The sequence below is a fragment of the Telmatherina bonti genome (assembly GCF_933228915.1).
Source record: "Telmatherina bonti genome assembly, chromosome: 20".
In the NCBI taxonomy this organism is placed as follows: Eukaryota; Metazoa; Chordata; class Actinopteri; order Atheriniformes; family Telmatherinidae; genus Telmatherina; species Telmatherina bonti.
The window spans coordinates 15,740,658-15,766,792 of record NC_136618.1 but is presented as its reverse complement, the minus strand read 5'-3'; the positions used below and the strand labels follow the sequence as shown (position 1 = coordinate 15,766,792).

The 26,135-nt window shown below is 39.0% G+C and overlaps 1 protein-coding gene across 1 annotated transcript in view; it reads right to left on the bottom strand.

The window, feature by feature from the left end:
* The window catches only part of jph1a (junctophilin 1a), a 35,063-nt gene that overhangs the window by 6,823 nt on the left and 2,105 nt on the right, over positions 1-26,135 (bottom strand). Inside the window, exons 3-4 of the mRNA XM_079259771.1 lie at positions 24,883-25,651; positions 6,329-6,447 (exon numbers count right to left, since the gene is read on the bottom strand). Of these exons, the coding sequence (XP_079115897.1) occupies positions 6,329-6,447; positions 24,883-25,651 (888 nt within the window). The remainder of the gene's footprint in view (positions 1-6,328; positions 6,448-24,882; positions 25,652-26,135) is intronic.

Here is a 26,135-nt window from a genome sequence, read left to right as displayed (position 1 = left end):
TGGCAAAACATACCCACTCTCGTTCATACACACCCACACACACACACACTGATATGAAACGCAATGACTCTGGATTGGCTGCTTATCACCCAGACTAACTCTTTCTGACCTTAATATGAGATGAACAGAAGTAAGAAGATGGAAAGCTTTTCTGAGTGAAACCTGGGGATGTTATCAGTTGTGTGTGTGTGTGTGTGTGTGTGTTTGAATTGGTGAGGTGGAGTAAAGTATCTGCAGCTAACACATCTTGTTCCCTTTGCTAGGCGCAGCTTAAGATTCATAGGGAGGTAGTACACATTTATCCGCATAGCTCAAAAGAAATATTTGGCAAAACAGGAAATGCTGTTATTTATTTATTTTACCCTTTCAGTCTTGTTTTTCCACAAAGAGCTGACAGTCAAACGCCAACCCAAGGCTGCTGTTATTGTAGGAATGACAGGTCTCGTCTGCTGCCTTGTCAGATGCACAGAAACCAGTCGCCATGTATAAATTGTCACAGGCAAACTGCTGCTTTAAGTGCTTTGTTTGGATCCATATTTTAAATGAGATAAGATCTTCCAATTGGTGGTAGTATGAATTTATAGTGATTGGGTTTCTGGTCTTTGATAATTAATCCCCATCTACCAGAGGGGAGCTGATGTGGGGATATCTTTTGGATTCTTTAGTTCATGTCTTGAAACTCAGTGAAGATTTTGATGGCAACCATACTGAACATAAAATAAAAGATGCGAATAGCCACTGTATTGTGGACTGCATCCAAAATATCAGCAGAACTTTACATCTTGATATTTTCTACGTGGGAAGGTTAAAAGTCCTATAGTAATTAAAACATTAATATACAACTGCTGTACTTAAGGTGTAATATATTTTATTAGATTGTCAAGTTGACTTGCTTCCTGAGTAACCATTTAAGAAACTGCAGTTATTGACTTTTCCACGTTAGCTTAATATTTCTACCTTTAAGGTTGCAGCTTGATATTGTGCTGTCCAGTAGGCACACTAGTCCATTATGTGGCTTGTGGTTGCAGCATGTTGTGTTAGTTTTGAGACTTATGAGTCAATTTGTAGCTCTTTAGAATTTCTTTTTTCATCCTCCTACTCACACTAGCAGATGGAAAGGGGGAGCTGTTATTGTTGGGCCAGATTGTATACACTACTGCTGCATACGCACATCCGTACAGTCACACATGGACATATATACTGTACATTTGGACTTAGACATGCAAATGAGCTAATGCCAACTGGCTGTGGCTACTGCTGTGTACCACTGTTTTCTTGTGCCTGATTTTCAAGTTGCCACATGCAAAGGAGACTGCCTCGTGTTTGCATGCAGTAATGTGTATTTGATGGGAATATTGCATGCCTGATGAGAAAAAAAGAGACAGAGTGATATAAGTGGACTGGAGTGATTTCATGCGCAACACCTTGACTTTTTACATCATTTTGTTGTTGATTTGCTGCTAAATTTAGGGTTATTGTTGTGATATTTTATCCAGTTTCTGTCAAGCTGTAGTTGCCGATGACACTAGAGTACGTTTATTTTCAGAAATTTTAGAGGGTGACAAAGTAAAAAGAAGCCCAAATCATAACAGTCATGCTTCATAAGTTGGTATAAGATGTTTTAATCGGTGCTGTGCAGTTTGACAATATTTAATTATTCTGTTATCTCTTTCAGAAGTCTTATTCAGACATAACTTTGAAAACCATGATAACATTTACTTTTTAGAGAGGAAAAAAAATCCTGAAAAACTTTTTACACAAAATCCACTTCTTCAGTCTCTTCCTCTTTGTTATGTCATCAACTTTAACATTTAGCATGAAACTGACATGTTGCTTTTGGGAATTTTACGGTTACTATTTTTCTAAAGATTGTGTGGTCTGACTTGAGAACTTGCTGAGACGCCTACTCCTATGAAGTTTGGCTGCTGTCTTAAATGTAAATAATCCTCATCACTGCTGAATAATGGAAATCCCAGTAAATGGCCTTATAAGCCTTACAAGACAGACAGGCAGCAAAAAATGCACCTCTCAGATCATTGCGAATGCCTTTCCTCTTGGGGTTAGAAACTCGAATCGAAAAATCAAATATCTGGATTTTTTTGCTCCACAATTAAAAATGTGATTTTTTTTTGTTAAAAAATTGATTTTTTTAAATTCAAATTGAAAAAAAATTGTCCATGATAACATTTTTGTCATTTTTATTGATCTTTTCACTTGTCTTCTTGGGCATTATAGCAGCAGAATGATGGTCTGGCTACTGTGTTGTTTTTTTCCTAAATGAAATCAAGAAAAATTATGAGCAAAAAAATTTTTTTTTCCCTCTTTCTTGTTTTTAGTCTACAAAAATCAGCAATATCGAGAAATCGTAAGAATTCAAATTGGCCCCCCAAAAAATCTGAATTGACTCGAATCTGGAGTAAAGCATATCATCACAACCCTACTTTCCTCCACATTGTGCTGTCACGCTGCAGACCAGAAATGTGCCAAAGCATCTGCTTTTGTAGAGATGCTCTCACTTACTGATGATCAGTTAATTAAATGCACTTGATTAGAAGTATTAGATAATAAGTCAGTGTGATATGGCATGTGTTGTTGTTCTATTAACCTGTTCTTAAGACCTGATATAGATGAGATGATTTTTGTTCATGTTAGGATAGATAAAACTATCAGATTTAAAGAGGATGTTCTTTCTTGTCACACGACTGTATATCATTACACAAGTTTAAGGCTACTATTTCGACAAGTGGGACACATGGAAACTGCTTTGGCAATCTGGAAAAAAAAAAAAAGATTAGGTAACCTGCTACTTAAACTAGTTTATATTCTGTACATTTGAAAGTCATACAAAGTTTCTGCCGTAGTTGAACTGAGGCAAAACTACTTTGTGAAAACTTACTCCACACCCGCTGTCATGAATATACAGTAACACCTGCTCATGTCTGCTTTTTAGCCCTGACAGGTCTTAGCTTTTATGGCTCCACCTGGTTCAAGTGCACCTTGACTGGGTCAAACAGGGCGGAGCTGGATCCCTGATGACACCACCATCACCAGCCCGCTCCCACCCCCTCTAACCCCTACCCCCTCCGACGACTGGCTGAAGGAAGGGACAGCTGCTCTGTGAGTGCGGGTGCGAGGTCCTCTCAGTGCATAAGGATTTCAGCTATGCCTCCATTGGACCCCTGTGAGCACACACCGGCACCAAATATAGCCCAATTAACGTCACGCCATAGGCCACGCCTAGCAAACCCTCACCGCTCCCCCTCCAGGGTGCTGTGTGTGAATCAATCGTAAAGGTCAGGGTCCTGTTCCCTGTGACCCTCTCTTCCCTTTTGAAGTACACACTCCCAATCTTGGTGATAATCTGCTATGAGTCTGAAATGCTAATTACAAACAACAAGGGGTTTAGACCCCTAGTTGTTACCCTACAGGATTTATTAGAACCCAAGGGGAGGACCATGTCAGGTAGCAAAGCAGATTAGTTTAGAAAAGTCATGCAAGTTACGATTTATGACATTTCTTTCTACATTTCTGTAGCTTTTTTTTTTTTCCCATAGTAACCCCAGAGCAGAGAAGGTAACCACAGCACAGTGTTTCAATTGTTGTTAAGAAGACACCACTGCTTTTATTTGAGTAAAATCATTTTGTCCAGAGACTGCAAAACTTGTTTTGTTTAAACCCAAACATAGATAACCTGTCTAAAGGACAGGCTACAAATGACACGAGCAGAAAATTAGACTGTGAATCTTTTTACAAACTAGAAATGAATCAACATTAGTCAAATACATTTGGCTATTTGCAGGTGCCTTTCTGGCTTTCAGATGAACTTAACAGACAAGCTTACATGACCAAAGGTTTAAATGTTTTGGCTCAGATATCACCCCCTACTGCACATTATTATAAGACTGGGCACGCTCTCATTCATAATGTGACTTATAAGGCAAGGACAATCTCTACACAGACCGGTGGACCTGGAGATCACTCAGCCTGCCAGGCATGACCACCGTTTTCCACAACACAAACAAGCTGCAGGATGTCACTGGCCCCGGCTAGCCATTTCTGTGGCTTAGACAGGGACATGCTTGAATGGACCCCATTGTCAATCTATTTGTCACCCACTATTTTGTAATGGCTTTTGGCAAGGGCCCAAGGTCGCTAGCTCACAGGCCTAAATATATGACACCAGATGGGAGAGGCACGGATAGTATAGATATTACACTGTAAATAAAAATAAACAAAAATGGTATCATGCTGGTTCTTTAAATATTTTTGTCTTTTTTAAAATAATATTTGTTAAACAATGCACCAGAAAGAGTTGGATGCATTTTTGCCCTAAATTAATTAAAGTTACAGTTATAATTTAGAAATTGAAACACCTTTCAACAACTACAATCAAATTACTGGCTTGATTTTTAGTTTTATTAGTTTATTTTTTTACTTTAACGATTTTCTTTTCTTTTGGCATAAATAAAATTACCAAAACTTTTCTCTTAGGATTCTATCTTATTTGCCTTAAAAAAAAAAAAAAAAAAAAAAAAATTATTACTATTATTATTGCTATTTATTAAAAATAGCGAAATAAGTGAAAGAATCCTTCCCAACTATTTATGTAGTATTATATTTCTAGTGATGCCTTGTAAAACTCAACTTACCTTGTAAATAGACTAAACAGAGTTGACTTGACACCCTATGCTGTGAACTGCTATAAGCTGTGCCAGTTAAACCTTCAGGCAGAGGAAAGATGAGAACTGCTTAGTATAAGGGGAAGGAAATTTTTGTTGGTGTCTTTCACCACCACTCATATTTCTGTAAGCCATTTGCGAACTGCACCATAACAGTGGTTCACAAACATTTAGCAAAAAAAATCCCACCGTGAAACCAATTTAGTTTAGAACCATTTCATCCAAATTTAGGAGTACCCATTTACATTTCAGATTAGGGGCTACAAAAAAAAAAACAAAAAAAAACAACAATTTAATTTAATTTAATTTAATTTATTGAACACATTTTTTATTCATTCATGTATATTTAATTTAATTTGAAAAAAAAAAACTTTAATTTTATATTCATTTTCTTTATTTATTCATAAAATTGATCAATTTTATTGGTTGTAAAACTTAATGTATCAACTTAATTTACATAAAATGTGTTCTAATATTTTACTATCATATATTATTTAATATTTCTATCTATGTTGTTTGTTTTACTTGGTTTATATTACATTCATTACAACTTACAAATCACAAAATCTCAAAGCATCTAATCAAAGAAATATGGAACTGAAAAATACTGTATAATAAGAATAATATTTCAAGATCTAGAAGTTATTTTAAATCTATATACCTGTGTATTTCCACTTCTGTGCAGTAATCCAGAGCATGTGAACTGACACAGCCCATAATATAAACTGAAATTAGATGTATTAAGTAAGAAAGATATAAAAAATATAACAAGTTATGCCCCACATATGTCCTCATGTGCCCACTGGAGTGTTTTCAAGTATGCTAAAGAGTATATGTATTATGAAATACATTGAACTAAAGCACAGCCGTGACTGCACAATGAAAGACGGATTTTAGTCTTTTTTTTAACAAGTATTTCAGTTACAGCGATCCTTTGAAAGCAAAGAATACAAGCAAAACAGTGGTCTGATTTAAGCAGGCCCTGCTTGGTCTAAGCACAAACACTGTCTTCCATTGTGGTGTTACAAATCATCTGCAGAATCACTGCTTTTCAAACATGGTGCAAGACAACAAATCTGCACATCTCTGAACCCAAACCAAGCTCAACCCAAGCACAAGCACAAGCAGTGTAAACAACGCTAAAGCTGTGCATGCATCATTGTTCATACATAGTATCTAACTTTCCACTGGTTGCCCATAACATGGTTTTCTTCTGTGTATTGTTTTCCTACAGACGCTCTGTAGGGAGTGGGATAGGACAACATTTCTAGCCAGGATGTTTCTTGACCAACCTGAATCCACTTGAGGATTTTTTGAATAACAAAGTTGGTGTAACAGCAAATGTAAAAATTCCCATTCGTCAGTCATGGCAGTGACTGTAACTTCATCTCTGGGTCAGTCCTGTCTAAAATGACTTAAAACCCGATCTTAAACCATACCTGCTTGCATAGCTCTGCAAATGCTCAGACAAATTTAGCTATAGGAAAAGTGTTGTGTTTCACCCCTCTCTGTGCACCTGATGTTTAAGTCTTTCCAATTCAGCCAGAGAAGCATTATGAGAAGCTAATGTTAGCACAGGTTTTATTATTAGGAGTATTATTTGTAGAATACACCCGTGTTGTGTGTGAAAACTTGCTCTAAAAGGTTACCTGGTTGGTAGAAGTTGGGGGAGAGCTCCCTGGCAACAGCCCTGGCAATTTCAGAGTCATGTATAGCAGAGATGGCAGCCTGGTCAGCAGCCTCGCTTTTTGTCCTGGCATGGGCTGTTCTGGAGACACAAACACAAGAACAACATCACAAAATAAATACCAGTGAGGAGGGAATCATTACGAAAGATTGCTATCCACACACAGACATAAGTCACACAGATACATTGACAAACACACGTTCATATATTTTTCCTTAAAAAAAAGAAAAAGAAAATCCAGCTCCATCATCGAGCTGGATCACTCATCCTGTTCCTTTAGGATAATGTAACATCTTCCCCTGTGTTTTCTATCTCAAATCTAGATCCTGTTTTTTTCCAACTGTGGAAACAGTCACATTTAAGTAAGTCCTTAATCGAGTCTGGAACACAGCACTCCTGCAGGACCACCAGGAATGCTGCCCAGCAGGTACAAGCATATAAAAAAAAACATGGGGTTTGAATGGAGTATACAGCTACAGCAAAGGCAAATCTACCTTGTCTGAGTATTAAGCCAGTATATAACATGAGAAAAATTAGGTTTTATTTTGCAAGCGTGCAATTAAAACAGTAGATTTAAGGCATGTATGCTAGCAGGCTCTGTAAAGATGAAAGGAGAGGAGTGTTCAAAATTAAGCATGAGTTACATCAGTTAATCTTGTTGCCGCACCTTCTGTACTACAGCAATGCTCGAAACCCAAAAGGCAGAAAAGTAGTATATATTTGGGATCAATGTGAGCTTAGTTTTAGCAGTGAGAGGTATTATGGAAGCGTGCCATGGTGAGAGACAGAGAAGCCAGGAGTAAACTGCTTCGCAAATCCTTTGAAAACTCCACTCAGAGATATTTTACTCATATACACAGGCTTGAAAACCTGCACCAATACTCAAGACTGGTCATCAAGAGAAGATGTAGCTTTGGAAATGAAGACATTTCCTTATTTTACAACCCTGAAAAAGACTAAATTAAATCATATAAAAACATAAATTCAAACTGGATTAGTCGTATGAATGGATAGTAAGAGGAAATGCTCAAACATCAGAGAATGCAGAAGGAATGAAAGGATCCAGACGCGAAGTTCATGTATCACTGTAAAAAGTATTGACAGCTGTGCCTGCTGCCCTACTTAACTCAGCTCATAGTCTTCCTCCCCTTTTTCCTCTACCATCCCTTCGTCCTTTCAATCAATGCCCGTTTTTTTCTGTCCATCCTCCTTCATCTGGGTATCGATGTACTCCCTCATCTGCCTGCACCAGCGCTCCTCCCCCCATTGTCTTTCAGTCAGAGTGACCCCAACGGACAAATGTCTCTATTTCAGACTGCTTCTCTGTCCTTGGTCTCTGGGCAGTCCTGTTTTTGACAAGCAGGACAGTAAGATATTAAAATTCATGAGGAGCCTTGATGGACCCAGAAATAAGTCTGTGCATTACTCACAGACAAAGGACACACTGAGGCGGTGTTTACAGGCTGCACAACTTCTGGAAACTACTGACCAGCTGCAGATAACAACTTCACAACAAAGCACGACACACCATGCTTCAGAATGAGTAATAGGAATTTCACTGATGTGGCTCGTAGCCAGTGCTGTTTCGCGGTGTGATCAGGCAAAAAGTGGCTTTAAAGCATTCCAGTTACATCACATCACTGACATGCATGCCGCAAAAGCTTGCTTTGCCACACATGCTGCCAGAACGACATCTAGGCTTCTATTTCTGAAATGTGTGAAATATGCTGCCAAGTAAAAGGAGGCATGGCTGTATGCAGCGTGCCCATGGCACAGCCTAAGGATCATAGCAAAGTGAAGTCACGGGCAGACAGGAGAAGTGATGCAGAGTGTTCCCAGACAGGATGTCTGGGGGTGGGAGGTGACAGGCAGAAAGTGATGGGAGTGGAGGTGTGACAGAGCACTGGTACAAGAGGAGAGTGAAATAGAAGGTGAGAAAAAAATGGGCATGTGGAAAGAACCGAAAGCTGGGATACTTGGTTTTGTTCCTGGGATGCTTTCCATATAGATCCTTTGTGATTCCCATTCCTCATTCCTCAGAAAGAAATACGTGACTCTATGTGACGTGTCAAAAAGTATTGCAGCGTAACACTGACTCTGCAAAATCAAAACAACGAGCCGAAAGACAACAAAATGCATATCAAAGGGTGGATTATGATTTTCCATGGCTTTCAGAAAATGACAAACTTGCAATTTCAATGGTTGGTTTGGATTTTGCTCTAGTTTATAAATGTTTTTTTTTCACTCCTTGGTTATGCTCAATACAACACAATGGTTATTTTTTTTATAAAATATTCTTGTCAATTACTGATGAGTTTTAGGCCATATCATTACTTTTTCAGGGTTTCAAAACAACCTGGGTTAAAATCGTAGACTGTATATAAAGAGATGGACAGAGCCTCTGTGACGTCACCCATACGTTTCTGAAGAGCTGAATTGAAGCTAGGTGGGCGGTTCCTACCATCGCCATCTTGGCAGGGGCATGCATGTCATCTTGCCTGGAAAATACAAATATGGGCAAAGAGGGAGAGCTGAGAGGGGAGTTGTGAGCGTCATGCGGGATGATTGACATCGAGCGAACTCCGGGCTGCCTGTAGCTAAGAGTTAACCGAGCTGACCTGGAGATAACAGGAGTTAAACAGCTAACGGAGGTAAGCGGCCTAAAGCTAAGTCACGTTGTTTAACCATAGACATCATATATACATAGACGCCTCATTGAGCCCTGGAGAGTAAACCAGTATCGCCGCCATATTGGATGGGTCTTTGCTTTCGAGTCTTGCTGCAGAGTCAACGTAGTTTCCCCACATAACTGTTTTCTGTGGAACAACGTGTATAAATTACACACAAACGAAACACTTTTCTATATAATAGGTTTATGAATAATGTTAACACAGTGAATAATCTACCAAATGCAAATGATAAATTTTACTCCGATGAGGTGTTTATGGAAAAATATGGTATTGATGCTTCACAAAGAGAGTTTCACATGGTAGCATAATTACCTCCACCAAGGAGGTAATTATGTTTTACTGGCTTTATCTGTATGTTTGTTTTTGTTTAACATAACTTAAAAAGTTATGGACGGATTTTCAGAAAATTTCCAGGACTTGTTGGAAATGTGAAAAGGAATAACTGATTTAATTTCGGTGGTGATCCAGATCACCATTTGGATCCAGGAACACTCTCTGAGTGCTTTTCTGGGTAACTTTTGAATTGCAAAGTTTTGATACAATACTTTATTTTCAGACAGAAAACTGTATCTCTATATTGATAAATTAATAAATGTAAATAAAAGAAAGAGTTTGCCATAGTTTAGCGGAAGCCAGCAACTATTTACCACATTTTGATCAGCATACGGTTGCAATAACTTGCCAAATATTGAAAGCAGATTGTGTGAAATTAGGTTTCACAAGGTTGAATAATAATTTATTTGACCAGATAAAAATAGATAGACAAATCCAAATGCATCAATAAACAATCAAACATGGTAGTATCAAATTGATTTATACATTTATTTATATTGTAGCTACCATATGTCTTAGTTAAATAGCATATAAAAAATATTTTAGCATATAAGCACATTGTTTTTAACGTTTTACAGTGACCTGTATCATAACAATATCTCTGTCCTTTGTAACAAACCAAACTGTGAGAAAAATCAAGGAAAAATTTGTGCAATTATTGTTAAATGCGTTGGAGGCGCATGGGAGACCCATCCAAGATGGCAGCGCGACGACACGTCAGTTCAAGTAGGCAGTGTGATACAATGTATATATGATGTCTATGTTGTTTAGACATGTTGTTCTACATTCTTCTTACTTGAAGTGGGAGATTGGGAGCCTGTCAATAAAAAGGGCATGCCTCTAAATATGCAGAATTTCTAAATTGAATTACTTTTAAATGGAGGAGTGAGAAAAAAATTCACTCCCCCCACAGTTGTCATGAAGGTAAACCTGACCTATTAAACTGAATACGCTTATTTCTGCTGTGAAGTTGGTCTTTTTAACATGGCAGTCTATGGGGATTTGCTTTGTTTTGCAGCCAGCCCCTCGTGGATGAAGGGGGAACTGCAGTTTTATGCACAACCACATAGGATTTATTTTTAACTGCCGGAAGCTCCGTCCATCTTTCATTTACGGTCTATGGTTAAAATTCAGGCTTTTCAATACCACCATTGTCTTAATAGATGGCATTTTGTTGGATTCTTTAATGGCATATCAACACTATATGCTTTATGCTTTGTCATTTACTGATTGGACTTCAGCAATAACATTACTTGGCTGATGTTCGCAAACTAAAAAAATTTTTTTGGGTTACAAACATACTGGTAAATACTAGAATAATATATATTTTCAATGCTACCCTCACCGGGAAGGATGTCATTTTGGCACGATACAATTACTTCTGTAATTGCTCTCACAAGCACCAGAAATAACAATTTAAGGTTCTTGCCTCCTTGAGCAAACATTCTGTAAAATCGTTTTTGGTAAGAGGACGGTCTCCTTTATTAAAAAAAAAAAAAAAAAAAAATCTTGTTTTCATGATTCTTTTTTTTACACAACAAACCCACATGAGTTCAAGTTACTACGTGGTATCTTGCTGATCATATTCTCCAAAACAAAAATGTGGGTTACGGCAACATACAAGTTCACTGTTGACCTTTGAAAAAGTTTCAGGTTCTATAACCTGTCAAACAGGCAGCAGCCTCCCTACTTGAAGCCAGCCTGCTTCTGAATATAAAGCAACACCTGTTCGTGTCAAGCTTTGGACTGTGCAAGCACTGGTCTGGGGATAGGTCCAAACAAATCAAGGTATTTGAACCTGCTAGCATGGATGCAAAATAACACTCTCACGTCCAATCTGGACACCGATTAGACAGATGGAAAACTTTGAAGCAACTCCTTGAACTGAGACGTCATTTGAGAGAGGATATGGATGCAAGGAGTGTGCAATCCACTGTTTATTACAGTGACAAATGAATCGTGAATCGAGGAGTGTTGAGTCAGTTTGGCAGTGAGTATTGACAGATGCTCTTTCTCTCTGAGGAGTGTGTGTTTCTCTGTGTTTGAGATGCAGGATGTGGTTTGAATATAAGAAAGGAAAGGTAAAGATAACGATGGAAAAGAAAAATAGAGAGGCAGGATGTAAAGAGGCAACGACATAAAGACAGTGAGACATGCTGCCCCTCTGAAGACTCTTGGATATTTAGAACCACTGAGGCATGCATCTCAGCCTCTCTAATTTTACTGTAGAGTTAAATTTCAAACCACAGTTCCGATGCGGCAGGGTGCATCCTGCTTTAACGTTTGTCATACCTCAGTCCCCCTGCTGAACACAGTAACTGTGTATCTGTATTACAAGTGTGTGATTTTGTGATCTGCTTTCACTAATTCCCGAGAGTAAGCTTCAGTCCATCACTCCCCAGGCTATGGCCTATTTGAGGAATCTCTTTCACATATGCTGACACAGTTCTGAACCTCACTTCGCCTATTGGTTCCCTCCACCCCCCTTTGCTTCTTCCCATATGCTCTCCATCACACTGACCCATTCCTCTTCCCCCTCTGTCCCAGCTTGGTAATTGAAGTGCTGACTGGTACATAAGATAGAAGATGATTCCTGAACTTGTCAAAAGTAGACATCAACACAACAGTCCCCCTTTAAACAGCATCACTCTCTTTGATTAGCCTCAACCATGAGACAACTTTTCCTGTGCAGCAAAAGTTTAATTTCCTAAATGATCCTCCTGTTCTAAAAGCATAATTCTAGTCGTGCAAGCACATTAGCCTTAATCAGAAATGGCTGTTCCTCTGTATATGCTGCCAAAACAATCCCCAGATCCAAAGCAGCAGCAGCAGCACACACAGTCTGCACAAATTAGCACTTAGCTTACTCTACGCGTATACTCATGCAGCCTTGCTATTGAATTCCCGGCTGTTGCTAATTCAGGATTACACAAGCATGACTAACACCATTAGTGGTTAGCTAAAAATCGGCTCTGAAATTATTCAGGAATTATTCCTGGGCTGAGGTATGCGCTCACATTACCAGGGGCGGTGGTGGTGGTGGGGCAAAGAAGCCACACCACACCAGGTTTTAAATGGGTGACAGATTGGCTGGTTTTTTAAGATAAACTAACTTTATGCTAACAAATGAGCTAAGGTGCTCCCTGATGGGAATACTGGTGTAACTGTGACTTTGTTTTTTTTTAACATATAATGTTTGAGCTCTGAACTCAATTCCTTTCCTTTTTATTTGATATTCTGTTTCTCTCTTCTTTTTTTTTTATTTTTTTATTAAAAGTGAAGAAAGTGGACTTAAAAGCTTCATGTTTTAAGTTCAGTTAGGTCTCTAACAAACATTAATTCTCATCTATATTGTCTGGCCAGCTTACCAATCATTAAATGTTTATTAGTTTGTGTTTGAGATACACAACTTCGGCAAAGCATTTTTTTTTTTTAAAATATTGAAAGATCTACCTTAAGCTTGTAATGCTTACAGAATAACTTAATGATTAAAGATTAAATTAAAAAAAGATTTTTCTCTCCCAATGGGTAGAGAAAAACAGCTTTACATCAAAATCTCTGACATATAACAGGAGAATCATTAATTGAAACTTGTATCAATGACTTGATCAGCAAAATCTTGGAAAAAAAACCCTTTATAACAGTGCCTCTATGACAGGGGAGTCCAGCTCAATCCATCAGGTTTTCCATGTATCCCTGCTCCAACACACCTGACTCCGGTTAATCAGTCATTGTGCAGAATTTCATTGACTGTTGGATCCATTTAATGTAAGACAAGTGTGTTGGAGCAAAAATACCCCAAAAACCTGCAGGACAACGACCCTTAGCGACTGACTTTGGACATCCCTGCTCCATGTTTTTGTTGATTCTTTTAGGAATTAAGCTTATTTATTTTCTTGGGCTTAGCATGAAGATCTGTGCAGCTCTCCTAAACACTAAAATGAGATGCTCAGCAGTTGCCTCAGAGAAGAAGAAAGATTTTCACTGGGTCCAAAAGATTCGGACCACTTTTTATTATTTAGCAAAGCTTTGCTATTTGCTAACTGGTGCTTTAGCCACTTCTTCTTTGAACAACCAGTTACATCCTGATGATGCAATTATATGACAGGCTAAAGTTGTGCCACCATTAAAGAAACAGTGCTAAAGTAAAATCAGTTGGCAGCGTTGGACACATTAAGACTCTCATTCAAACTAAAAAATGTCCAGTCAAAGGCAGAGGAAAAAGGAGTGGCATGGTTGCAAATTTCAAGACCGGTGTGGGATTCATAACTTTGTTGACATATAGTGTTGTGAATGCTGTTGTTTCATAGATTTGGTTTAAGAATGAATACTACTTTATTAGTTATAAAAAAATATTTTGGAGTTGCACAGATTAGAATAGAATAGATATTAGTCATTTTATTTAATTGAAGTTTAAGTATCTTATCATTTCACATCTACCTTTTTAAATGTGATCACAAACTAACAAAAGAACCTAAGACGATGACTTGAGACTTAAAAAAAAGCTGTTAAAAAACAGCTTTGACATCAGTGGCTACGTTCACTTCTTATACACAATGCATGAGCAGAATTTATTACCTAAGACAATAAAGAAAATTGTAACAAATCAGAGAAACTACCAACAGGTGTTCCTGACATAATGCAGTTCTGGTTGTGGCCAAATTCATTTTAATAAGTGGGACTAGATGAATATATTTTCTAAAATAGTTCAATAACATTCATACAAATATAGCAATAACTATGCAGGTTAAAAAACATTGTTACAACGATAAATCTATTAAAAAAAACTAAATTTGTAACAGCACCATCATGACTCCCTTTCTGAAATTTTCTACTCTCATGTTTACTCACCAAACAGAAGCTAAGATGGTGACAACAGACTGAAAACATGTTCCAAACAAAAATTCTTCCCTCATATTTACTCATCATACAGACGCTGAGCTGGCAGGTAGAGACAGATTGAAAACCTGTTTCCAAACCCAGACTTCATTTCTGGGAAAAAGAATCAGTTTTGATTAAACAGGAAAAAAATCCCCAAACTCTGCTGACATTTGTGGCTGTGGATTACAAACAGACCTAATCTCCCACTGGTGTTTTCAATTCAGGAACTCTGCATCGAGCCCTGGCCTTCATCCAGAAACACATGTAACTTTCAGGTACCCGATTACATCAGGATTTTCATGCATAAACGTGAATTAGACATGTACCTAACAGTGCAATGAATATGCATTTGTCCAGACATTTGGAACTGTTATTTTGAGCATCTGCTCTGCTCTTCTTGCTGTGCGTGTTAAAAGAGTGACACAGAATCCCTCACTGAGGTGATCCCTCTAGTTTTGGTGAAGGGCACTGGATAGGGACTCAGACTTCAGCTCTGCGCTCTGTGTCAACACTGCTAATGAAACATGGCCACAGCTGATACAGCTAATGACACAGAGAGGGAGGAAGCCATGGTGGCTAAATCATTCACAATGGCAACACAGCCATCCAGGCTGTGATGTCTTGAAGCTTGCATATGATTTACAGTTTGTTACTCAATTTTGGCTGATGAGGAAACAGCAACTAGTAAAGCCAAACTAACCATAAATCCAGCAACTCAGGCCTCCTTTAGATATTTAATAAAATCACAATGAATCATGATAAAAAAAAAAAATTACAAGGAACATCTGACTTTTGTCTGGCTATATGAACAAAAAACTGATATATTTTTTAGTGTTCAGGCATCTATTTTCACTTAACCTAGCCATTTACACATGTATTATGTTGTACACCATGAAAAGGTTTTATTTGATTAGTAAGTCTTATATGAAACATATCTAATATCAAGGTTTATTTATGAAACTTAATAAGAACTGACAGTTACAAACAACAATATAGAGAAGGTATTGAAAAAAATAAATGGATTACTTTAAAATGTCACCATATTGACAGCAAAGTACATTATTCTCATCATTCTAGTTAAAAGAACAATCTGTTCCTATAAAAGCTGCTGCTTGTCCATTTTCTATTATTTGATCATTTTGTTTTGCAAGTACAAACCCAAATTTAGTGTCTCGACCTGGCACTGTTTCACATATATACGTACAAACTAATATGCACACGAGGTCCCCGCGATGCAAACTGCATGCTGTGTCTCTTGGTAAGCATGCAAATATAGACATGCAAAACCTTTTGACCTGAACCTTAAAAAAACAAGGTCCCTTTCATGCAAATGCTTGTGTTAATTCTAATGTACTCAAACACAACAAATCTGCATGAGAAGTTCAAAGGACATTTCCTGGGATGTGCCATAATGAGGCCAAATGGGAATCAGGGCAATGGTGTAAATAAGTGGAAGAGAGGCTCTTGCATAATTACATCAAGCAGCAACGTGGCATTCTGCTTTTGGTAAGAGTCGATAAATCTATTGCAAGTCTCTGTCAGGAAACAGGCATGATCCTTGAGCATTAAAGGATGAATAGACACAGTGTTGACCTAACTGCACCTCTTCAGTTGGCTACTTTAGAAAATAAATCAACAAATGGCTGATACTGAGATGACGATGATAAAGTAGTAACCATGGTAACCACCAGAGATGCTTGAGCAAGCTGTCCAACCAGGCATCTGGCCTATATTAATAAATTTGCAAAGAAAATAAAACACACACACAAAAACAGATTACATTCAACAGTTTGGATGAACACACACACACACTTCATTAACATGAATTAAAGAATTTGAAAGATCTAAATGCAATTTAACTAAATGATAATGGTGGAAAGGTTACTAACTTGGTTAGTAACACTTAACTGGCACACAAACACTCACACACACACACACCCAATCAGCTACTCCACGATGTATCTCATTTAACTATGAGGCTCAAAATCCGAAGCTGAACCTGCGTGAGCAAAGGTCACATTGCCTGGCAACCACTTGAGCTTAAGGAATAGTTTTAATTATGGTCTGTGCTCTCTCTCCTACAATCTTCTGCCACCATTTCACCCCTACTTTCTGCCCTGCTGTGTCTCTCTCTCTCTCTCTCTCTCTCTCTCTCTCTCTCTCGCTCTCTGTCTCTCTCCCATAGACACACAAAAGCAGCATTAGCATTCGGTTACAACTTCCTACTACTGAAAAATTGTGATGCAATCTTCACACAACCTATAAAAGGGCACATCAAAACTTATTGTGTTATAATTACATAAAAAGTCCATTTTAAGAAAAAAAAATAAATAAATAAATAAATGCAAGTAAAATATGGGTCAGGTTTTCCATGACTATAACGATAAATAAACATAAAAAGGTCAGAAAAATGGATGTAATATCATGGTAAAGGCACGTTTGTATGTTGTACAAACATCCAGCCCTGAATGCAATCCTTACAAAGAGATGATTCTGTGTGGAAAAGCAATACTCTGATTCAACAACAGAGGCGATAATTCTATAATCCAATCCGAGAACATCTGCAGTGAAAGCAGACTAGCTAGCCAATCACAGAGAGTGAAGAGATTTAGTGGAACTCATCATCAATATTCACCCTGACTTAAGAGTTGCTTCACATAAGTAAGAACGACTAACTTCTGCTCTTGGTTACAGCTAAATCGTATATTCTAACAATTCATTATTGGTGCATTTTAAAGAGACTTATGTTATCATTTATGCACAATATGCTTGAAAATTTGCTTTGATAACATGAGGACTGACCAGCTCTGCACTGCAGTCGTAAAAAGTTTGAATCTGCTGGCCCTTTTTCTGTTAAGACCCAAAAAACACTATTTTGTTTCTATATCTATATTTATATCTATATCTTACAAAAAAACAAAAAACTTAAATTTAAATAATTTAGTCATGTCTTGAATTAGCATGAATCCACTCCATCATTTAAAGACTTATGAATAAAGAAATTAGCCCCACCTCTATTTCTGACTGACTGCAGCTGCTCACCCTTGACTCTGCTCAAACACTCTTGACTCCTCAACTTGACTACGTCAGCAAAAGCTAATAATGTGCTGCTAATGTTAGTTAAACCTTGTCCCCGATAACCATCTCCGTCAAGCCCCGCCCCTGGAAGTTGACAATATTGGTGTCTGAATCAGCTGTGACTAAAACAGATGGATGGATGACATGAGATCACGCACTGCGACACAATAAATACAATTATTTACCATCTGCAATGAGCAGCAACTAAGAATAAACGAGTCAGGTGGCAAGAGCAATTTTGATGTCTTATTAAATCTAGCTCTAATTTTTGCAAACAGTGAATGATGATGGCATGAAATTTAACAAAGCACAATATGTTCTGCATGATCTCCCTGAGACAGAGTTGAGGTACTTTAAAGAGAACAAATTAATTGTAAAAGATACAAATAAATACTTTGATCAGGACACACCTCACTCATGTGCTTGATTGGACACCGCTATGAGCTGAAGAGGTGCAAAGAGTTTGACACCACTGTGTGCCGACACTTAGCTCTTAGCTTAATGGTTTTTTTTTGCTGTCACTTGGAAATTCTCAGGAGGATAGCACATTCACATGAACACACACAGAAGGGAAACCCACAGAGACGTTACATGCTTGCTGAACAGAAACGCTGTTTATTTCTACACGTCAGTGTGTCTAATTTAATACTTAACCCACTCCACTGAGCTTCACTCTTATTAACTCCCACAACATACAGAATTAACACAGGAGAAAACAGGGCTTCATACAGTTGCTCCTTCTTAATAAAAGTAATCATTTAAGGGAAATGAACAGTAAAGTGAAAGAAAGGTCAAGTGTTTAGGGCGTGGATGTGAGAAAAATCTGCTGTGCAATAAGAGCTTTTGAAATTTTCATGTTGGCAGGTGAACCAGAAGATGAGTCGCCATCTCTACATGAGCCACAAACTCCACATGACTCTCTTCTCTGCCCTCCTGCCTGCAGCTGACTCATCCCAGTCTTTCTCAAAAAGCCGCAGAAAAATGTGCCATTCTCAGAGAGATTACAAGCCACAGATACACAGTTCAGGCTTGTAGGTGAAACCCAATGCTATCACCACTGCTGTCGACACACCCCAGAGCTCCACTCACATTCACACTTTGCCTTTTACCATAGTCCTTTTCTAGGACGAAGCACTCAGATGGAGTGCAAATAAATCTCAGTGTTACAGATATAAGCTTCATCTTCTAATATGTGTCCTCGTGGTGTTGGAAATGCTACAAGCTCTTTTCCTCGAGGCTATCGCTGATTTCTGCCAAAAAGAAACAAATCTTTTCTGCCTTCCTACTGTCTCCCATCAGGGAGAACAAATATGTTTGAGAGGGAAGTAGAGCAAAAAATAGCTTTGAACTCTCACTCTGACAATGGTTTTTATTTTGTTTAGTGTAGTTGAAAACAACTGCATCAGTCAAAGGCTGCACTTCAAACCCAACTCTGATGACATCTTCAGATGCTCTGATTTTACACGACTGCTTTTCAAGTTGAGTGACTGAACAGAGCCTGATAAATATGATAAATTGGATAATAATAATAATAATAATAATCAGCAGCATTATCATCATCATCAATAGGCATAAACAGTATATTGCTACTATGAAAAATATCAGCCAATTCCAAGCATTGTGCAGTGGAAAATGACATAAAACAGAATCTACTGATTATTGTTAAGATTATAACTTAGATTCATTAATTAATTTAATATATAGTATCATAAATCTGAGTGCAGCAGTTAAGGGGCAACAAAAGGCAGGAAAGGTAAGAGCTAATAAAACAAACAGAATGGGGAAAATTTTGCAACCACTTATGTTAATCTATGACATGACAGCACGACTGGACATATAAGAGCACCTCAGAGAGGCAGAGTCTCTCAGAAAGGACCCTGGGACTCAACTCAGACGTGGTTATGTCATAGAGACAGAACCATGGAAGAATTCTTCCAGATATTATTGCCTGTAAACAGAGTTTGTTGTACCATTTACAAATTCAAGTAAAAACACAATTAATTAAATTGATTTAGTCAGAATGCAAAACCTTTTTCTGGTCAGACCAACGGAAATATGAAATTCTTTTTGACTGCTGTATGGTTAGCTGCCAACGCTGAAAGGCAGTTGCAGGTTTTAGAGCAGCATATGTCACCATCCAGATAACATAGTTTTAATTTACCATTTTGCATATTTCAGCAAGACAGTGCTTAAAAAAAATATAGCTGCTGGTGTAACAGCATTACTTTGTTGTAGAAGAGTGCAGACCTTAAAAAACAGAAGAGAAAAGTAAGAAGAAGACCCAGGCGTGGTGAGCAACTTGTCCTGTATCAGGCAACATTCTTTGCCCAAAGGTCAACTCTGGTTTTTATCCGCATTTCACATTTCCAAAATGTCCCAACTTTTTTTTAAACTGCTGTTTTATAAATATCAGACTATATATCCATTTTTACTGAACTCACTTACATCCCTTCTTTAACTACCACAGTGCCTCTGTGGACGCATGTCAGACCGCGGACGATGACTGCATATAATAGTAATGTGTTGAAGTGCAAAATAAGATCACATTACATGCAGTAATTTGATTGCAGTGTAGGTCGTTTGAAAGCTGCTCACCTAACTCATCATACATGTGCCGTTGCATCAGCAGCTTTATTTATAGCGCTTTCGTATGTACGAGCTGGCAATGACTCTGGTCATTAATGGTAACAACATACAGAATGAAGCACACGTGGGCAGTTATTTGGTGTGTGTTTGTGAACGTCAGCATTTGATTCTGTCAGTGAAATATTTGATGCTACGTTACATTGCCACTGGAGAAGCACCCTTGATTCATATTGCTGGCAGTCATTCCTGCAGTTACTGTAACTGTGCTTTGTACCTTATTGCTGCCGTCGATGTTTTTCACTTGATAAACAGGCAAACTCACCATGTCTTTGGAGGACATGGCAGCTGCTTTTTTACACCAAAAGAGAGAGAAAAGAGATAAATTCATGTTAAAGCTGCTCTATCGCTTCTGAAGAAGTCACTGCTGATAAATTACTTGATAAAGATCTTGTTGATAATGGCTCCAGAAAAAAGCAGGCGGTGAGTGGCTGGGGTTACGCCACACGGCAGGTGATAAACAAACACCACCGGAGACAAACACATCACATGTATTACACACACTTTTTTATATTCCTTTCTCTCTATCAGACAGGATCTCCCATTCCCTTTGAATCATTTGCTCCGGTTTAAAACACGCTTGTGGAGGAACACACACACACACATTGAGGAGAGATGATAGTGCGAGTGAGATGGCGGGTGGCTATATCAGTGTTGGGGCGGGTATATATTCCTGGCTGGTGCTGATAAGCCAACTAATGCCTTGCCTTATTTAGGCAGCACTCACCGCTGACACACTAGCAGAGTACCACACACTGCATGTGCTCTGTATGCGTTTTGTCTAACAGTTAGTGTGTGTGCGTGTGTGTGCGTGCATATGTGAGGTGTGCCTGAGCGGAAATAGTTGGGCTCTGAATAAGTGCATGCATATAGACAGAAGTGCACGTGCGCTTCATGTTCTCCTCAACTCGCAGAATTGAAATGAATGAAAAAATGGACTAAATTTTGCTGTTAGTCGAAACTTCTTTTCCAAGCTCTTTTCCTGACTAATGGATCAATTTGCAATCTTAACATTTTGAAAAATAACATTCAGTCACATTAAAATCAAATCCAAATACATCCATTATGAACTACAATCTGCCCAGTTGTTTTGGGTCATAAACTCACTGCACTCCTGTTAAAACCTTGTGGATAAGTATAAGACAAAGTGTCCATTTACATTTCATTTATCAGTTGCAACATTTCAAAGTGTGCATTAATGTAGTCCTATTTCCTTTACGGACCTCCCAAAAGGCTCAATCTGCTGACTGGCCTTCTGAATGGTCAGAAATAATGTAACGTGAATATGCTCTATTGTGTTTGTTTGATTGATTGATGAATGGTTTGACAAACAAGCCACTGGGCTGGTATTATGCAAATGTGGCCATAATTATGTCATGAAGTCCAGGAAGATAGAATGAGGCTTTTGAGGGAGCATAATAAGTTTGTTGCAGGATATACTACATTGAAAACCTTACATGTAAGCACACACAGAAACACACACAAATATCCAGTCCAATATCTCTAGTCCAATAAAAGAAAGAAAAATAAGCTCCTAAAGGCACAATTTGGCCTCTTTAATTTCAAAACAATCCAGTACTAGACCATCAACCAATTACTTATTACTTATATTTATATAAAATTTTATCATATATATTAAATGATCAAAACTGACCCAAAACACTGTCACCTGCTGACATTTTCATCATATTAACCTAAACTTTTCTGAGTGCTCAGTAAAAAAACCCCAAAAAAACAATATAAACATCATCAAATTGTTTCTAATTTATATTAATGGTTAACATTTAACTACAGCCTGCTGAGCAAACAGCAGAACACACACAGCTGGATCGCATGCATAGACTGGCTGAGAGAAAGTCTGTTTGGTTGTTTTAGCACACAGGATATACTGTGTGCCTCATTAAATTCATTTACACACATTGCTGTGTTTCTGTTCTTTGCAACTTTTCTAGGATCATCCGATCTCCTGTTTTATGAGACATCACAGAGGAAAGGTTTAGTTAGAAAGGTGATGGGTGAGAGAGGCTGTTGCAGTACATGTGTATATACTGACTTACCACCATACTTAAACTGCTGATCTGTAACAAAAACCATTCATGGGAGAAGCATCATGACTAAACTTTTCAGTGGCATGGTCACTTATCTCTGTTCACAGGCCTCATATAACCACACCACGCAAACACACACCCACATGGACATGCTGAAAGAGCAGTGTGTCCATTTTACACAGATAAGAGCAGCACCACAACTGTGAATGAGGGACACAGAACTCCACTCCACTGCATCACACCGGCTCCCTATCGATTGGCTCATCACGAGCATGAGGTCATCGGCTCCACCCGAGAGGCTGATGGGATAGCTCCGCTGTACAGTAATTCACAGGGGCAGACATGTCCTCTCCAATTCAGTCTTTTTTATTCTGCTTTTCTTTCATTTCTGACTGCTCTAGATTTGTCTCTGAAAGCTACAGTTCAGCAAATTTGCTGCATTCAGTTGCGATTTTATACCATGGCTTTTTCATTTCCATCCGTTCTACTTTCTGGCTGGCTGCTGCTGCTGCCATCTCCCTCCCCTCCTCTGATTCCCACTGCCTCCACATTCAAAGACAGAAGGATCATGTGACTAGAACTGGATCAATATGAGCGCATCTTTCACCATGCACTGTGCCGTATCACAAGACTTACATAACCTGCTTTCAGCCTGCAATTCTGGATGTTTGTCACTCTTAGAGAAATAAAATAGATCTTGATTATAGTTCGGAGCTTGTTTGAAGATTTCCAGCTGCACATGACGCAGAAACACATCCCATCTAATAATTTAATCACTAACTTCAGCACAGAGGGCCCTGTTTGCTGTCACTTTGTATGAGCTGAATGCTTTCACTGTTGTTTAAGTGCTACCCGTCAGGTCATGCGCCACCTTCTGCAAACTACTGCTCTCTTTCAAACACCAAAGAGGATATCGGATGCTTCGTTCTATTGGAGCATTATCCGTTTCTCTCTTTTCCCTGTAGGATTAGCTCAACCACACTGGCCTCCAGTGACCCGGATGGAGAGTCATTATATTGTGGGTCTTATCTGCAGAGCAAACAATATGCTGCGGTTTAATATTATACATGTTAAATCCACCTTATGTAACCTGAATCTTATATCCTTGAAATCCGCAAAATAAAGCATTTTACTTTATTGTACTTAAAAAAAAATCTAAATAATGCAATAAATCCTGCTATTATGAGAGTCTGCTGTTATTGTATTGCTCTAAATAACTGGGTTCAACCAGGAGACAACCATTTTTAATACTAAGCATGTGTATTTTATTTAGCTGGATAAAGAAGTTGGATGAATGCCTAAATGTAGGCAAAATTTTGCCAAGTCTACCAATAATTGTCATTAATACTGATGTAAATATTGGAAAATAGTCAAAGGAATGTATTTTTCTCTGTTTATGCACTTTAGCACAACCAGTGGGTTGCACGTAGAGATGCCTTTTCTTTGTATAACATAGCGGTGTCAGTTTTTCATTTAGTCTTTTAGATGGTCTACTCCCTTTGCGCAAAGTGAAGTATTTAAAATAACGCTGGAGTAGTAGCCATGATATTGTGTACAAGCATTGTAGATTTCTTTTCCCAGCTCTTCTAAAGCAGAGATAACTCTTGTCTTTGAGCACTGCTGTCCTGCAGACTTTAGATGTTTCCCTCCTGCAACACATGTAATTCAAATTAAATGGTTCTTCAAAAGACTAAATGTTTTTTATTCTATTTAACTAACCAAAATCATTCCAACTTTCTTATTTTTTTTTAAAAAGAATAATGTGAAAAAACAGCAATTTTACAAAGCCCAGCAGGCCAAAAACCTGATCACACTGATTAATTGGTGCATCTGGATGAATATAATAGGGATTTATTAAGTCTTAGTCATATTAATTTGGAGTCTCTGACTCATACTTTTCATATTTTTTGATGGATTTTCCTACATTGTAAGTCCATGAGCATCTCTCATGAGATCAAGACCAAAATCAGAACACACTGAAACCTTTTCACAGCTTGTACACACTCACTCATTCATCAGTCTAACCATTTCCTTATTCAACGACACCAGAGGATGTCACAGTGATGCTGCGTGGCCCCAGCAGGAGGAAGACTTCAAATGAAAAGGTCACATCTCACCCAACGGTTAAAGAGCAGATGCCACATCCGAGCAGTGCTTGGCATAGGCGCAGGTATGGCTATACTGCTCCTGCACATGAAATTACAGACACACAAATCACGCACACGGAGTTTGCATGTTCTCCCTGTGTATGCGTGGGTTCTCTCCGGGTACTCCGGCTTCCTCCCACCATCCAAAGACATGCATGATAGGTTAATTGGTCACTCTAAATTGTCCCTAGGAGTGAGTGTGAGCGTGAGTGTGGTTGTTCGTCTCTCTGTGTGTGGACCTGCGATGGACTGGCGAGCTGTCCAGGGTGTACCCTGCCTGTTGCCCAAAGCCAGCTGGGATAGGCTCCAGCTTCCCCGCGACCCTGAATTGGAATAAGCGGTTTGGAAAATGAATGAATGAATGAATGAAATCACGCACACAACGCCACACAGGATGCCTGACCCCTATCCCTAGGAATGAAAACCACGTGCAGAGAATGGAAGCAGAACCTTTTCCAGAGCTTTTTTTGCATCGGCAATGGTTAAACCTTCACTGCTGATGATGTATAAAGGTCGGCGCTGCAGAAATGGGACGCCTTTTACACAGGATTGGACCTTCTATCAGACTACTGCAGGGACGACTCAATATCAGGGGACGCTGGCTGTCTCTTTGTTGTGTGTTTACAATGTATACTCCCACATGCACACACAGGAGCATGAATAAAAACAAGCACATGCACATAAACACTACGGTACCTGGAAGCAGCTATTTCCACCTTACTCCTCGCAATGGCTGCAGCCCTCTGCGCCCCCTCCACAGCCCGATCTACCTTCTCTTTGGTTTTGGGGTTCTTAAGAGGAATCAACTGCTTTCGTATTCCACGCACCAGCACGTTATTTTTGTACTTCCCTTCTTCTTTGGTGGCATCTGGGAAAACCGTGCACCCGTAACCATGACGCTTGTTGTTAAGCCATTCTCCTTCATATTTCATCCCGTTGGATCTCTCTGAAACTCCAAATCCATTCCGCTTGTCATTCTTCCACTCGCCCATGTAGGTCTCAGTTGTGGTGGCATCCACATGGTCCTCCAGAGGTAGGTCCTCATCTGCCAGCTCGCCGTCACCGATGGATATGGTAGAGTTGGCGTCGCTGGAGCTGATGCGGCTCATGGTGGCATCACTTCTTGCAGAGCTACGTTTGCTGGAGATTGAGGTCCGAGAGTCAGACTTGCGCAGCTGTCGGAGGCTGCCGAACAGCGAGCCTCGGCGGAAGAGGCCCTTCTTCTTGCCGGTGACGACCTCGCTGTCTGAGTGGAAGTTAAGGACGAAGCCGCCGCGACTGCCTGTCGGCGTGTCCGCAGGGGAGGATAGGTCATTGAGCACTGTGCCGTTGCTTTGTTCAGAGCGAAGGGAGGCCATAGATGTGCGAAGTGGAGAGCGGATGACGGTGGCCATGCCGTAGGGAACACTCTGACGGACGCCATAGCCGTGGCGCATCCCACCCATCCACTGGCCCTGATAGGTACCTGAGAAACAAGCATAAATAAATAAAAAATAGTGGAAAGATTATGACAGTCACTGTAAAAACATCCATACTGGTGATAATATCTGGCCATATCATACTGGCCATATCTGCTAATGATATCTGCTAATTTTAAAAACCTTTCTTGGCTGAAGAGAAATGGAATATAAAACGAGTGCAGGGGGGAGGGGCAAAAAGGTCATTTTGTGGTCAACAGTGCAAAAAAATGGAATATCTCTGCTTGCAATGCTAGTTGCTGAAAACTGCTGAAAAATACAAGGAAGCAAACAATGAAATGCTCCTTTACATGTTGGACTCTTAAAGAGGAGCACATGGACTATCGCTGGTTCCATTCATGCAGTTAGTTAAGAAGCTGCAAAAGGTCGAACTGGGTAACATTTACCACCATAATGTTTTTAATTTAATATGATTTCTTTTACTGGACACATTCAGACATCCAAACACTCTCTGCATCAGCAGTGAGTTCT